The sequence below is a fragment of the Carettochelys insculpta genome, chromosome 2 (genome assembly GCF_033958435.1).
Source record: "Carettochelys insculpta isolate YL-2023 chromosome 2, ASM3395843v1, whole genome shotgun sequence".
Taxonomy (NCBI): domain Eukaryota; kingdom Metazoa; phylum Chordata; order Testudines; family Carettochelyidae; genus Carettochelys; species Carettochelys insculpta.
This window is the reverse complement of record NC_134138.1, coordinates 126,404,133-126,421,154: the sequence shown is the minus strand read 5'-3', so window position 1 is coordinate 126,421,154 and position 17,022 is coordinate 126,404,133. Positions and strand designations below refer to the sequence as shown.

Below are 17,022 nucleotides of genomic sequence, written 5' to 3'. Positions count from 1 at the left end.
CCTTCATCAGGTCACAGAGCCTCACTCCTCACTAAAAAGAGTCACCACACACAGATGATTTTTTCTATTGTCTCCGGTAAGTGTGAATCACGGTGTACAGTATTTGCATTTCCTAGCCAAAGGTGAGCAAGCGTCATCATTAAGGTGACTGAAGGGAGGCACAGAGAGTTTCAGGATTAGATGCAGCTTTTAAGGACTACCCTGTGTATGCAGCAATGTGTAGCTATAACGACCCACAAAGAGCAGTTCCTGCCATTCAGTCTTCTATGTATACCTCATGCTGAGCTGCAAGGGGTGGGGAAAATGTTCTGGGGCATGCAGCTCCTGCTTCCTCTCACTTGTGCCTGAGACCAGCGAGACATGGAGAGCCTGCATAGAGGTGGTGGTGGTATAGGGGATATCTTTCAGCCCTGCACAGTCATGTAGGTCATGTCACACAAGAAAACAGAGCAGAAATTAGAATCCTGATCTCTGAACTCCAGCCCTCAGCTCAGCCCAATAAATTACAGCTTCCCCGCTGTTTCATTGTCTACTATAGTCTACCTAGATGTCGAAGGGATATTCATCAGCACACTGTCTGAGTATTCTCGCAAAATACCTTTGAGATAAGGAAGTGTTATTTTCCCCTTTTCACATCGAGGGAACTTAGTCTCAGAGATATTAAGTGATTTGTACAAGCTATTCCAAAATACCTATTTTGAAACAACACTGCTACAGACAGAAATGTATTTCGAAATAGCACTTTAACTATTTGGAAATGCATTGTCTGAGGCCATAGTGCTTATTTTGAAATGGGCGCTGTTAAGACAGGGAATGGGGAATATTTATTTCAAAATAGCGTTTCCATAGTGTAGCCACAGCAAATTTATTTAGACACAATTGCTACTATTTGCGGCGTAGACGTAGAGTAACAGAGCAGTGGTGTATGAAGCTAGGTGTTGACTCTTGTATACTTATATACAGAGCCATTGTTTGGGTACAGGGCCTCGGCGTGACTGCTCTGGACTCAGTGCTTAGGGGCCCCATGCGATCCATGCATGTTGTGTGGGGCTTGGTCTCAGTATCCAGCAGTAGCAGTGTTGGCACCAGCTTGGAAAAAAAATGGCAGGTACTCAGCACCCACTGAGCAGCCTCTTTATCAACCCCTCTTCTTTCCTCAGTGCCTCCTGCTCACAGACAGACTCTGGGGATCAAAGCCTCCTCATCCCTCCCAGTGCCTATCACCTGCAGCAGATCAGCTGTATTGTGGTGTCAGAAGGTGCTAGAGTGGGGAGGGAGGAACAGCAAGAGAGCAGCACGCTTGGGAGAGGGGGTGGAAGGGAACCGGAGGTGAAGAACTGGGGCAGGGGTGGGGTATTGGAGGCAGGGGTGGACTGCAAGCCAGGCCTAGCCAGAGACAGAGGGGCGCACTCCCTTGCAGATTAGAAACACAGGCTGATTTGTCCCAGGCCCTGCACACCCCTAGGGATGGCCCTGCACGTATATTTATAAATACAGTTATTTGGAGCCCAGCTGTGTCGGTGTGGAGTCCTCATGTTCCTACTGCTGTGTAGAGAGCAAATACGCACCACCCTCTTAACAACAGCTCATACAGAGGCATGGCCATGAACCATGCCTTACTGCAGGAGAGTATCTTTATGGTACCACATGTAATTCCCCTACTGCTTTGGTAAATAGTAACAGAGAGGTAGCTGTGTTAGTCTGTATTCTAATAAAACAAAAAAGCAGTCATGTAGCACTTTAAAGACTAACAAAATAATTATTAGGTGCTGAGCTTTCGTGGGACAGACCCACTTCTTCAGATCTATAGTATTTCTAGTCCAAACTCAGTTGTATAGCACAGAGGTCCAAAAAGTGCAATAAAAACTGATAAAGCAAATACATGGAACTGAAGGAGTGGAGTGAGGGGTGTGGGACGTTAAATGTCTTGCCTGAGATAATTACGAACATCAGAGGAAGGAAGACAGTCCTTGTAATGTGTGAGATAATTGCTGTCCCTATTTTTACCAAGCGTTAATGTGTTGAATTTGCATATGAATCCCAGTTCACAAATCTCCCGGTGTAATTTGCTTTAAAAGTCTCTTTGTTGTAGGATGCATATTCTCAGGTCTTTAACAGAATGGCCCACTTCACTGAAATGCTCACCGACAGGCTTATGTGTATTCAGATTCCTAATGTCTGCTCTGGGTCCATTCATTCTTTGAAGAAGTTTTTGCCAGGTTTTGTCCAATGTACATAGTGGATGGGCATTGCTGGCACATGATGACATATATAATATTGGTTGAGCTACAGAAGAATGAGCCCCTGACCTTGAAATTAATGCGGCTAGGTCCAGTGATGGTATCCCCAGAGTAAATATGTGGACAAAGTTGACAATGGGGTCTGTTGCAAGCATAAGTTCCAGGATTAGTATTATTGTGGTGTAGCCTATGATTGCTAGTGAAAATCTTCATTAGGTTAGGAGGTTGTCTATAGGAGAGAACAGGTCTGTTACCTAGGGCCTTCCAGAGTGTAGCATCATGATCTAGAATAGGCTGTAGTTTTTAATGATGTGTTTCAGGGATTTGAGCTGGGGGCTGTAGGTGATGACAAGTGATGTTCTGTTATTGACCTTCTTGGGCCTATCTTGAAGTAGCTGGTTTCTGGGTATTTGTCTGGCCCTGTCAATCTGTTTTTTTACTTCTCCTGGTGGGTAATTAAGTTGTATGCATGCTTGGTAGAGATCTTGAAGTTTTTGGTCTCTGTCAGTAGGATCAGAGCAGATGCAATTGCATCTAAGGGCTTGACTATAAATAATGGATCATGTGGTGTGTTCTGGATGGAAGCTGGAGGTAAAAATATTCATGGGATATTTAATTTCCATATGAACTGACCTTAGAGTCTGGCATGGGCAAACACAGAGATATCCTAAGGTAGCTCTTTAACATACATACCTGAGAGGTCTCTGAAGCTGTATTGCTGCTTTCAACATTAAGAGAATCTTGGCAGGTCAATTGCAGAGAATTGCTAAGGGAAAGAGCATCTCCTTCACTCATTGTATTTAAAGGGTGCTTGGTAATAGCATCAACCTCTGATTTAATGATTATTGCCAAAGACTTTTGATAACCTTCTTCTTTACGTACAGGATGATGGTGAAACATCTACGAATAAAAGATTGTAACCATTTTAATTTCAGTTAGCATAAACTGCAAACAATGATAACAATAGGCTGACCTCTGTCTTCATTTTCCTGAAACCCCAACAAACAAACAATCAAGCAGTGATCAAACTGCCTGTGCCTTGGTTATTAAAAGTGTTGTGGTAGCCATGTTGGTCCCAAGATAGGAAAGAGACAAGATGGGTAAGGTAATATCTTTTACTGGACCAAATTTTGTGGGTGAAGCTTAAAAGCTTGTATCTTCCACTGACAGCAATTGGTTCCAGAAAAATATTACCCCATCCACCTTGTCTCTCGTATTGAATATAGAGACACTATTATGACGCACACAGGCTATGTCTACACTTACACCCTTCTTCGAAGGGGGCATGGTAATCAGGGTGATGTGAGATTGCTAATGAAGTGATGGGATGCATATGCAGCACTTCATTAGGCAAATTCTCCCCCACGGCAACTTCAAAGTGTCAAACTTCAAAGTGCTGGCATGTCGTGCAGCTGCAGGCACTTCCAAGTGCCCGCACGACTTCAAAGTGCCTTTACTCTCCAAAATTTTGAAGAGTAAAGGCACTTCAAAGTACCATGGGCACTTCAAAGTGCCCACAACTACACGCATGCTGGCACTTCAAAGTTAGACAATTCAAACTTGCTGCGGGGGAGAATTTGCCTAATGAAGTGCTGCATATGCATCCCATCACTTCATTGATAATCTCCTATCACCCTGATTACCATGCCCCCTTCAAAGAAGGGGGCAAGTGTAGACGTAGCCACAGAGAAATGTGATCTAATGAGGACAGAAAATTGGGAATTCTATTGGGTTCAGCTGGAGCTTTGTCTGAGTAAAGCTTGCATTGGAAGATTTTATAGTATATTATGTAAACCAGTATATATAACACAGAGCACAGAATTTGCATTACAAATTATATAATGGGTGTATAAGTTTATATTATATTTATATATCTGCCTTTATAGAGCTGCAATCTTTACTCAGAGAAAACTTCACCTGAAATAAATGAAATACCTGCATCCAATATACATATATATTCTGCCAAGTAAACTCTTCTTTAAAATAGTACGCAGTCATTCCTAGTAAGGGGAAAAGGACTTCTGGAAATGATCTTACTACTGATTTAGTTAACCTATGTAAGAGTCTTAAGTAACTGAGACCTGCCACAAGCTCCAGAATGAAAGGGCCCTGCTTGTCCATCATTACAGGTCCTCTCAGTGACTGGAGTATCGTTTTAGGATAAGGGACGAGCTGAAGAGCATTTGGTGCAATTGTGCATTGGTCAGGCTCTTCTGCCATAAACTGGACTGTGTGATCAGTATGTTCATGGTGGAGAAATAATGGCCTGATCCAACTCCTATGAAAAGATTTTCAGACTTGGGCAGAATTCATTGATCCACTTCTCCTACTCTGAGAAAGTCCCAGTATTGTTGATAGTACAACATGACGTGACATGACATTACAAAATATTCTTTCCATTTAGAATTAATGCTAATAGAATAATGATGGCTTTATAAATATATTATTTATCTTGTTTTTAAATCCCTAGAATTTAGTATTAGGGATGGATGAACTGGGTTGAATTAAAATGACCGAGGATTTAATCCTGGCCTTACTCAAGTCAATGAGAATTTTGCCGTTGATTTCAGTAGAGCCAGAATTTCACCCAGATTTTAGACCAAACCTTTTGAATTTTTACATACATTTACACTTGCTGGTCCTGGTTGGATCATAGACATATAACCAAAATAACTTAAGAAAAGACAATTCTCACAGTATTTCTAGGAAAACTGAAAATCAGCTTGCCAGAATTTTGTGCAAGAACATGATTTTGCAAATCAAAGTAGTTCAAATATTTCAGAAGAACATCTGAACTTTGGAGCTTTTCACTGATCTAACCTTATGGTTAATCACTTATACCTTAATATGGGATGCTTTTTCTCTCCTAGTTAAAAAAAATCTCCCAAGGAAATACCTATCATGGTAATAATAATAACTTGCCTCCCCCAGCTTGGATTTTATGAACTGTATTTACGCCTGTCTTAAAGTTCTGTTTTTATAAGTGGGGGACAAATTTATCACAGGGCCACACCTCTTTTCACTTCTCTTACTCAGTTTTTGCCAGGTTTTTAATTCGAATGTGCTCACATCTGGGATCCATCAAAACTTTTCTGACTTTCAGCCAAGTGCTTCCCAGCCCCTCCTGGACCACTTGCGTATGGGGAGGTGGGGAGGCAGTTGGCTGGTCTTTTTAGAAGTCCAATTGGCTAAGGCCGTGGTGATGTCACAAAGACCCTCTTTGACATTACAAATCTGCAACCAATCCCCTACCTGAACGGTGTGGAGTAAAGAAGAAATAAGAGGAAGTTACAGGTGAAGCCTGAGGGCCTTTGTAAACGGCAATTGTGTCCACCTGCATCATCAGTGACTGGTTATCCCTGCCTGCTAAATTTACATAGTGTTAAATGCTACCAGTTTGACAGTTGTCTCCTAACCATGTTCCAGGAGCCTGTTTTCAGTGTTCACAAAATAACAGAGTAACAGGTATTTTGGAGCATAATTTTTCATGGCAAAGACCCACTTCATCAGATTCATCTGACCAAGTGGGTCTTTGCACATGAAAGCTTATGCTCCAAAATATCTGTTAGAGTATAAGGTGCCACAGGACTTCTGGTTGTTTTTGAAGCTACAGACTAACTCAGCTGCCCCTCTGATACTTGTCACAAAATAATAGTGGCATGCAGGCACATTCATTTGCACGAGTATGATCTACTTTTTGCCTTTATTTCTAAATGTACTTAGGTATGTACATTTTGGACACATAAACATTACATGTATGTGGTTTTGATGTGTGTGCGTAGCCTAGGGCCTGTGTTGCTGTCTTCTGTGAGAGATGTATCACAGAGGGAGCCGTGTTAGTCTATATCTTCAAGAACAACAAGAAGTCTTGTAACACCTTAGAGATTAACAGATATTTTGGAGCATAAGCTTTCGTGGGCAAAGACCCGCTTCGTCAGATGTGTGAGAGATGTACTGTCTGTGCACCTACTTGGCTTATGGGAATGCACAGCTGCAAGTAGGCACTTTGCCCGTGCCTACTGTGCTGCTGTACATACTCACGCACGCGTTTGTGCGTCCGGTATTTATTTACTTGGCACGGTCGTGGCGCGGGGCCCCGGCACGGGTTTAAATGAGACCTGCCCTCGGGTGGCTGCAGCTTAGAAAACAGCGTGCGGTCGCATCCGAGGCTTTTTGAGCCTCTGGCTGTGCCGTACGGAGGGGGTTCTTAGGGGCGGGGCTAGGTCGGGAAGGGAGCAGCGACGCTGGCGGTTGTCGGGGCTGCGTGTGTGAGCTCGGAACGCCGGGTGCAGAGGGGGCCGAGCCCCGCCCCAAGGGAGCGGCAGCCCCGGTCCTAGCGAAGGGGCCGCGCGCAGCTGGGAGGCTGGGTTCCAAGCAGCAGGGTAGGCAGCGCTCTCTCTCTCTCTCTCTCTCTCTCTCTCTCTCTCTCTCTCTCTCTGTGTGTTTCTTTTTCACATCTGCCTACCTAATGCACCGTACGTGTGCAGAGCAACATACAGTGTACAACACACGCGAAGTGTATACTGTACTCAGAGTTCCCTCTCGTGTTTTTCGTCCAGGTGTGGATTTTTTTTTTCATACCTGGGTGAAATATTTATGTGGACATAGGTGTGTGTGTGACTGTGCACCAGACATGGAAACACAAAATCTATCTGGGGCTGTGCTAATCAGATAGGAAACATGCGAATTTCTCATAAAGGGCCACGTGAGCCCACGGCTTCCAGGGAACACTGATGGGGGTGTGAAAAGTTTATGTCCAAATAAGTGAGTTAGTCTTTCAGGTGTTGTTTTTATCGGTGATAGCTTTGGCCTAAGAGGTCGACCTAACAAACTCCACCTAGTTTAGAATATAGCATATAAACACCCGGTACAGGATGTCTCTGACACATTGTGCATATGACACAGATTTCAGTCCCCTGTAAGTGGTGTGGAGATCTACTGCAACAATGAATTACAGGAAGGAGATGATGAGCAGAACAGTTCCTGGACAATTTGATGATGCAGACTCCTCAGACAGGTAAGGAGGAAATGAACTGCCAAAATTATTTTAAAATCGTGAAAACTTAGAGCAGAGTTTTGTTTTTCTTTTCACTCCCTCCCCACTTGTGTTTTTAAGATAGTGTCAGACACATGGGGCAGTGTGATGGGGTTTCTGATGGTAAGATGTGGGGACAAGGTTTGTTTTTTTTTTTTCCATGTATGTGTGTATACTATGATACACCATGGGGAACTGTTTTTTACTCCCCTGCTGTTGTGGTCCCTAAGACCTAGTGCATGGTACAGATGGCCTTTTGGTAGAGTTCATCATGGGGTTCAAGCTTGCCGGGTCTTGCAAACAGTATAGGTATAGTGTTTACTGCTGTGGATCTTCTTGCTGACTTGATTGCTTTGTTGCAATTTTACTTTGATTCTCCTGAATTGTTTCAATGAATGGATAAGTCTCTTTTTGTTTAGAAAGAAAATTGTTTAAATAAAACCATAAATAATAATAATATTTTCATTATGTTGAGAATTTGTGAAAGATGTATTTGGATGGTGAAAAGTTTTGTGTGTGTGTGTGTGTATGTGTGGTTTTTGTTTAACAAAACCTGTGTTGCATCTGACATTCCATAGTCAGTCTGTAAAACTCGTTGCCGGGGGCGTTGGTAGGCCCAAAATATAACTAGTTTTAAGGGAAGGTAGGTCTATTAATGGCTGTTCGCCAAGATGGTCAGTCGTGCTGCCTCCTGCTCGGAGTTGCCCCTAAGCCTCTGATTAGGGTGACTATCCATCCCGTATTTGGCAGGATGGTCCCGTATTACCAAAAAGACTTATTTTTTAAAAGGGATGAATTGTCCCATATTTAGGCCCTCGGGCACTGGGGGTGCGGCCGGAAACACCTGTGGCTGCCGCTTCCCCGGGGAGGGGGGAGCACCAGCTCCCTGGGGCTTGGTGCAGCTGGGAGCCGCTGTCCCCACCCTCATATCTCCCTGTCCCTTATTTGGGGTAGGGAGATGTGGTTGCCCTAACTTTGACTGCCAGAAGCTGGGACTGGATGGTGGATGGATCGCTCAATAATGGTCCTGTTCTGGTTACCCCTCTGAAGCATCTGGCTAGTATAAGAAGGCATGATCATGTGTTAGATGGACTATTGGTCTGTCCCAGTATGACCATTCTTATGTTCTGATAATCTGGTAGAGTCCCAATTATGAATGAGAGATTGAGTATACGGAATAGTAGCTTTCTCTGGACACACCAGAGAAATGTAATGGGGAGGGAAGGTAAGGGTTGATAAATTATAATCTTAAGGTGAAATTTCTGCTTCCTCTCCTCCTCCTTCCCCCCCGCCAGCCATTGGGCCCATGCAAGGCATTCTGCCCTACTTGAACTCTGCAGATCTACAACTACATGTGACAGCTTTATTATATACACAGAGGCTGCCTCACTCCTTTGCTTATCATGTAGAGAGGCTCAGAATTCATGATGATGTAGAGGTTCAAAATCCCAATATAGGAAGTGCTGAGCAGCAATAGTAGGTCATAGGCTGAAATAGCAACCTTGGAAGGGCTGTGGCAAATCTGTGGGTTTCCTGGATGTTGAAGGTAAAACGTGACTCCCAAATTATCCTTGAACTTCTTCCAAGAACACATTTCCTTAGGTTTTGAGCTGGGGAGGGGTACATTTCATCTCTGCAGCATATGGTCTCATTTTCCTGTTAAATGCGATTCCAAGATCTTGTGGACCGCATAGAAACGGATCAGGAATCTAGAACTGGTATTTCTCAGACTAAGGTTATAGTTTAGTTTTGAGATAGGAGGGAACCTTATAAATGTCTGAGATTATGTTTATATTGCGGTTTAAAACCCCGTAGCGCCAAGTGTCAGAGCATGGGTCAGCTGACTTGAGGTCACAGGGCTTATGCTGTGAGATTAAAAGTAGCAGAACAGACGTTTGAGCTCAGGCTGGAACCCAGACATCTACTCTGCTATTTTACAGGGCTGCAGCCTGAGTCTGAGTCAGGCTGAAACTGGACCACTTGCATCCATGTCTTTTGTTGCAGTGTAGACATACCCCGAGGTGACTAAGGAGAAGTTAGAGATGCATGGGAAGAATATAAAGAAACTGACGGAGAGTGTTCCCTGTAAGCTGTGTGCTTGAGCAGGCTCCCAGAAGAGATTCAGGTGCTGTCCGGCTGATTAACGGAGCACCCGAAGCTGCCCACAGCTGGCAGCATGTGTTCTATGATGGTGCACATCCACACATGCCTTGGTATATGTAAGAAAATATATTCCATCCATGAATAGAAAAGTTTGAGGGAACACTGCTGACGGACCGTAGAGACCAGGCTTAGGGTGGATGATAAGCACTTGTAACAACTAAATGTTCCTTTCTAAGTCATCACTTTTAGTCCCTGATCTGTTGATCTTTCAGACTGGATATTTGTTGAGCTTTCTGCAGATCACCAGGTAAGGCCTGGCTGGGGAACATCTCAGTGAGAAGCCTAGCTTAGCCTTGTTTGTTAGGACAGTGGAGTGTGTCTGCCTTTGAAGAGTGAACAGAATGGTCTTTTCTAGTATAGGCACTTGGTAGAAGGATTCACTAAATGGAATAGTTGAATGAATTACAATACAGCATTTGAGCAAAGGAAGATAGCTATAAGTGCTCCAGTAAAACCCATCCACCATGCAGAGGAGCTTGGGTTGCTGTGTCGGGGCAGACGAAATAATAAAGTATTGAGCAGAGATGTAGCCTTGCTATTTCATTCTTATGGATGACTATAAATTAATTTCACGACTGTTCTGCTAATATGGGTAATGTGTATCAGGATTTTTTTTTTTTAAAGTGAATCTACCCAGGGCACCAAAACAGTGAAAGAGGAGGTGGAAATAACAGTGAAAACTCAGCAATCAGGTTTGTCTGAAGAAGTGGACACTGATGAAGATGAAGATGATGACAAGGATGAAGAGTGGGACTGGGATGATTCAGTTGGAAGACTCACCAAGCGTCTTACTGCACCTGGAGGCTGCAACCTACAGGTACGTTAAAGAACGTTTCAGGACACTTTTCAGAGTACTTAATAGCAAATGAAGCTACACAAGGGGAATGATGATTTCGGCGGGGCGGTCCCATATTTGGGATGCCAAAGAGGTGTCCTGACTTATTTTTAAGAGGAGGTAATGGTCCCCTATCTGCTGTGCGGGTGTATCTGCCTGCTGGAGAGCACATACTGTATGTCAGTGTGTGCTCGCCAACAGAGGGAGCTGGCAGGTTAGCTGGGGGAAGGGGAGCACCCTGGCTGCTCCATCCTGGCCGCTTCTCCAAGGCTCGGGGATGGAGGGAGCGCCCCCCCCATCCTGAATGTGGCCATGGGAGATATGGTCACCCTAATGATAGGTGAGTGTGACCCCAACCATACATTCAAGGTGGGATTTCTCCCTGACTTGTCAGCTTAGGAGCATTCCCTGGCCTCGTCTCTCTCTCTCTCTCTCTCTCTCTCTCTCACACACACACACACACACACACACACACACACACACACACACACACACACACACACACACACACACACACACACACACACACACACACACACACACACACACACACACACACACACACACACACACACAGAGAGAGAGTACATCCTGGCCAATACCGCCCTCTTACCATCCCCCAATGGTTCTCTTTCCTCAACTATTATTACATTGTCTCCCTTGTGGCTTCAGCTTCTCTTCCAGTCAACTTTTCCCTGCACCCTGATATCACTGCTTTGTCCTCTTCAGTGCGTGCGCACACACACAAACTGTGGCTAGGGAGCTGGGAGAGCAAGTGTGCATTCTGTGTCATTAGTAAAGAAGGTGAGCTAACTGATGAAAACACTGAAAGTGACTGGATTTACAGGGGATGCTCTCAAGTCAGAAATCTTGTCCGAATTATTTAACCCACAGAATTTGAAAATGAATGTGCTTTTCATTGTGTTCTTATCTTGGGCAGTAGAAATAGAAAATCTCTCCTTTTCTCTTTGACCTGGGGACATCAGGGCGGGGTGAGTTGTAGAATGTGTGGGAGGTCAGTTATAGAATGTTGTAGCTGGCACAAAATTATTTCCGGGGCTGTCTGTTTCTGCCTGAGGAGAAAGGGGTTATGCATGGAGTGTTCTTGGAGCATTCTAGTTAGGGGTTAATGATAGGGGGCTGGCTGGGCCAGACATTGAGTGGGGCTGGAGCAGATTAGCTATAGGAACTGATGCCTTTGACAAGCCATGCATGCCCCTTCTTTGATCTCTTCCCCCCCCCCCGCCCCCGACTCACCCTTTTCCGTTTTTCTCTCTATCTTTCTGCTGCTATTTTCTTTCCTTGTTTGCCCATCATTGGTACTCTTGTTCCCTCTTGGGAGCTAAAATATGCTGGTCTGACTCAGTTACTGCCAGTCCCCTAATTAACAAGCACCTTCTCCTTGAACACTTGTCTAATAAGATATTGAACCCACATGTGTTTTGTTTTCTCTTAACTAAAATCATTTCCAGTTCTAAACTATGCGCATACCCCGACTAATTAAGATTTCCTAAATACAGATAAGCTTGTACAGGTGTTGACACATGAGCAGATCAAACTAGATAAGTTGATTCTCCTCCCCAGCCCACCCCCAGCTACTGTGTATATCTGTGGGCTACTTAGGTAAGGCAAATTATGTAACACATGCTTTGTTTCAGGCAAATAGACAGACCCCTAATTGCAATTCAGCAAAAATGTCCACTCCAACAGACAAGGCCCTAAGAAAATTTGAGCATAAAATTAATCTTGGTAAGTATAATCCTGTTGTCATCTTACGGTAATAGGTACACCTTTGTGACATTCAGTGACTAATTCTGATTACAGTGAGCTGGGGCTTTTAGGCATTATAGCTAGCCATCTGTTACCAAACGGTTAGAAGTGTTTGCATTGGATGTCGCCTTCAGAATCATGTTTGTCTTTAAAGATCATTCCTTGCACCACCACCACCTCTCCAGAGATCAGTCTCTCTCTCTCTCTCTTCTCTGCCTCTTCCTTATTACACAAAATAACTCTTCCATAGTTTTCATCCCAGAAACAGTGTAGCTGGGTCTAGACTCCGAAGTTCTGTCTGCAGACGTCACTGTTGGCAGAGTTTTGCCAACAGAACTTCATCTACAGAGCATGTCCACACCTACTAGGGGCTCCCTCTGTCGACAGAATGGCCAGACTTCCCAACCTCACGTCGACAGAACAGTCAACCGGAAGCTCTGGAAACAGGGACCCCCCCAGAGTATCTACACTATTCTTCTGTCTACAGAATCCGTCTACAGAGGCGCTGTGCCTCAAACTTTCAAGACATAATTCTGCCAGGAAAAAGGTTGTGTTCTGTCGACAGATTCTAGTGTACTGTGGATACACCTTAGTTTTGTTGACAGAAAGCCTCTTCTGTAGGCAAAACTTTGTAGTGCAGACACAGCTAACATTTGGCTTGGAGGGACTCAGTGTCCATTAGACCATCATCTGATCACTCTCAAACTGCAGCAGGTCATCTTCTTTGGTTCTACAGTTCTCTATATATTCACTTAGAAGTGAAGTTGCAGTGTAACGTACCCTGGCATCTTGTGATAGCAAATGTGTACCAGGGTAAATGACTTTGTCTAGTATCTAGAATACCAATAGAAACCCAAACTGATGAGGTGAATGAGTAGGGCAGTGATTTATAGACACAAACAGCAGCAGTACACTTGGTATAAAGTCACTTGTCGCCTTAAATATCAAAATTAGGCTAGGTCTAACCTAGCTGTGGAAGATTGAACGCTTTGGTTCAATCTTCTGGGGTGCCACTTCACACGTGAAAAACAGCATGTTCTGGGATCAGTTTTTGAACCTGGAAATCCTTGAGAACCTCAAGGATTAAGGAATGTCAGAGGGAGGAGCAGTCCCATTGACATTCTGCAGTGACAACAGGGCCCAGTGTCGACAGCTGCAAAATCAATTTTAGGTATGCAGTTGGATTACCTAAAATTGAATGGCAGCTGTCGACGTTCCTGGTAAATGTAGCTGTAGCCTTAGCATTACTCAGAAAAAGGTTGATTGGGACACTGAGGGCTATTGCTTACTCTGGGAAAAATGGCTTTTTTTTAAGGTTCTTGAGAGATGGGCAGAGTGATTTTCTGTTTAACATCACATCTGAAGGACAACATTTCTAGGCACTGTCTAATCACTAGTGCAGCACCCCTTTTTGCTCATCTATAATCCTGGAGTAGGTCTCGAGCCCACAGAGGAGAAAAGCTTAATTAAGTTAATTCATGCCACTAGTTCATGTATTTTGAAAACCTGATCATCTTGTTTCAAGTATTTATGTATCTTGAAAGCGTATGATATGTCTGTTGGCAGAAGAATTGTGGCTGCAGTTTTGTGTGGGGTGGAAAACCTTTTTGATCTTTGTTTTTTTTAATGTATTTTTCAGATAGGTTAAATCTAGCTGACTCTGTTATAAACAAAGTGACAGAAAAGACTAGACAAAAGGAAGCAGATATGTAAGTACTTTGGTTGGCTGCATTTCTGTTGATTTATTGAAAGCTCTTCTACCCTCAGATACTTTCCGACTACATGCTGCAGCATGATCTGTGATGCTGAATAAACTAAAAGTTAGGAGAATGTATATGTTCTGTGTATTGCTTATTTTTTGGAATTAAACTCCCCCCCTCCATAAAATAGGACAATTTGCTGAGCCAGTCACTAAGTCTAGGTCTCAATCCTGCTTTCTTTGCAGTCAGTGACAAGTCTAATTCATTTCAGTGTCTGTGGAATTAGCCAATAAGACAGAAAATATTGGTGGTACTTCCCAGGAAAGGAATCTCAATTTAATGTAATGATACTTCCTCTCTTTTCCCTGTCCTCACCTGTATTTTTCTTGGCTGGTCATCCTCAGAAATTATTGCAGCTGTGGCTATTACTCCTGAGTAAATTATGTCATGCTGTTATATTTTCATTTCCAATAGGTATCGAGTCAAAGATAAATCAGACAGAGCAACAGTAGAACAGGTATGTTTGTAATGTATCACATGCTTTGTAAAGGGGTTATTTCCATTTGAATCAACAACCAGAGGTAAAATCTGATCATCTTTGGTGTCAAGAGCAAACCACTCCTTAACTTAAGTGGGATCATGGTCTCACCCCATCTTTTTCTTGTCTTTTTGAATACAGCTATTTTATAAAAATTGTGTTTGCTTTCAGAGGTGGTTTGGAGAACATTGTGGTGCTAAGTATTATGATTTGCTGTTGTACCCAACAGGGATTTTGTTGATAGACGTAGAATTTCATCTCAGCTTTATCTCAAAAGTGGAATTTTCCATGGCAAAGGTGAAATAATCCTATTTTTTAAAATCCACACGTTTTTGCTTCTAAAACTAGTGTGCCTGTCTACCGAAGGCCTGTCTACCGAAAGGCCCACCGTGTGCTATTGTTGAATGGCAGATACATTTTAGGATAGTTACGTTGTACGTTTAATACTTCGTATGTGAAACTACTCATCTAACACTTCAGTAGCATTAGCCTAGGAGTTGCATACAATATTTGATGTGCATCCTTAATCAGGTGTTTGTGAGTCACAAACATATTTTACCCCAAGTTTTAAAGATAATTCCAAAATTATAGGAGAAACAATACTATCCTGATATAATTCTGCTTGGCTTGGTCTATTGAGATGCTCTGATTCTATGCTTTCTTCAGTTTAAGATGGATTAGTACAATAATAGTTTCAGTAAACTGGATAAAGTAAGTTTTTGCTTATTTTTGTTTTTTAATTTCCCATGAGGTATTAGATCCAAGAACACGAATGATTCTGTTCAAGATGTTAACAAGAGGAGTCATATCAGAAATAAATGGCTGCATCAGCACAGGAAAAGAAGTAAGATTCATTCCAAGTGGCATGCTACAGTCTTTCTTTATAAACTGAATGGAAGTTTACTGTGATAAAAGAGAAATGTTAAAATACTTATTTCTGGCACTATATCAATTTTCTTGTGTGTGTCAAACACTTTATTACTGTAAAACGTGATGTCTGTTACTTGAATTTCATCATGTATCAATAGTGAAGCTACTGAACTCTGTTTGATAATCAAAATATTAAGCAGTATTTAACTTCCATTTAGACCATACTTCAGGGATTTGAGTGGTACACTCAAGTGCTGTCACTCCTTATCATATGTGTAGTCCTCACTTGTGCAAGTAGTCGTGTTGAAGTTGATGTGACCACTCTTTGGAGACCAGGGCTACGTCTGCACGTGAAGCCAACATCGAAATAGCTTATTTTGATGTAGCAACATCGAAATAGGGTATTTCAATGAATAACGTCTACACGTCCTCCAGGGCTGGCAACGTCGATGTTCAACTTCGACGTTGCGCGGCACCACATCGAAATAGGCGCTGCGAGGGAACGTCTACATGCCAAAGTAGCACACATCGAAATAAGGGTGCCAGGCACAGCTGCAGACAGGGTCACAGGGCGGACTCAACAGCAAGCCGCTCCCTTAAAGGGCCCCTCCCAGACACAGTTGCACTAAACAACACAAGATCCACAGAGCCGACAACTGGTTGCAGACCCTGTGCCTGCAGCATGGATCCCCAGCTGCCGCAGCAGCAGCCAGAAGCCCTGGGCTAAGGGCTGCTGCCCACGGTGACCATAGAGCCCCGCCGGGGCTGGAGAGAGAGTATCTCTCAACCCCCCAGCTGATGGCCACCATGGAGGACCCGGCAATTTCGACGTTGCGGGACGCGGATTGTCTACACGGTCCCTACTTCGACGTTGAACGTCGAAGTAGGGCGCTATTCCGATCCCCTCATGAGGTTAGCGACTTCGACGTCTCGCTGCCTAACGTCGAAGTTAACTTCGAAATAGCGCCCGACGCGTGTAGCCGCGACGGGCGCTATTTTGAAGTTAGTGCCGCTACTTTGAAGTAGCGCGCACGTGTAGACACAGCTCAGAGCAGCAGTGAGAGTTGAGGGTTCTTGGATTTCTTTGGATCAGCCCTGTGTCTAGTTAGTTGTAATGCCCTGGCTATTACTGTGAAGTTCTACTGTATCTGTATTGTGAATACATATTTTAGACTGTTCTACACACATTAACACCTTTTTGTGTAGTTCTTGATCCCAGTCCTGCAAGTTATTTTCTGTGATAGTCCCTGGGTCTGAGCAAAACCCTGTTGACTTCAGTGGGGCACCCTGAAGAGTGCATGGGTCTCTGGGACTGAGGTCTGTAACACCATTGCCATCACCAGAACACCCCTTCTATTTTTGGGTGTCCTGGCAGCACCCTTGCTTCAATTTCTGTTTTCTTCCATTCTCCTTAAATTTACATTGTGCAAGGTATTCAAAAACAAGATTCCTTGTCCAAGGTCCAATTTATTAAGTCCTCATACAGCTTCCAGTAGCTGACTGCCCACTTGGATTTACACTCAGTGGCCGAGTCTACACTTAGGAAAAACCTCAAAATGGCCATGCTAATGGCCAAATTGAAGAATACTAATGAGGTGCTGGAATGAATATTCAGTGCCTCATTAGCATGCTGCCAGCCGTGGCACTTCATAAGTGCCGCATTTTGCTCACGCGCGGCTCGTCTATGTGGGGATCGTTTTTGAAAGGACCTTGCAAACATCGAAATCCCCTTATTCCTGGCCATTTCAAAGTTTTTCCTAAGTGTACACGTAGCCATTTAGTTCTTTCTGGACTGGCAGAGTCTGTCGGCGCAAGTGTAAAGTAGAACAAAACCCTCTTTCCCCTGCTGTCTCAGGTTCTCTAGCAGTAGC

At 43.6% G+C, this 17,022-nt stretch overlaps 1 protein-coding gene across 2 annotated transcripts in view; it reads left to right on the top strand.

Moving 5' to 3' along the window:
• The first annotated feature begins 6,471 nt into the window (after positions 1-6,471).
• Positions 6,472-17,022, top strand: part of RIOK1 (RIO kinase 1) — a 32,307-nt gene continuing 21,756 nt past the window's right edge. Inside the window, exons 1-7 of one of the 2 annotated variants that reach the window (XM_074985917.1) lie at positions 6,472-6,622; positions 7,146-7,257; positions 10,063-10,255; positions 11,932-12,022; positions 13,683-13,752; positions 14,218-14,260; positions 15,033-15,125. In XM_074985917.1, the coding sequence (XP_074842018.1) occupies positions 7,187-7,257; positions 10,063-10,255; positions 11,932-12,022; positions 13,683-13,752; positions 14,218-14,260; positions 15,033-15,125 (561 nt within the window). In that variant the 5' untranslated portion in view covers positions 6,472-6,622; positions 7,146-7,186. The remainder of the gene's footprint in view (positions 6,623-7,145; positions 7,258-10,062; positions 10,256-11,931; positions 12,023-13,682; positions 13,753-14,217; positions 14,261-15,032; positions 15,126-17,022) is intronic. The other variant, XM_074985918.1, reaches the window with a different exon arrangement.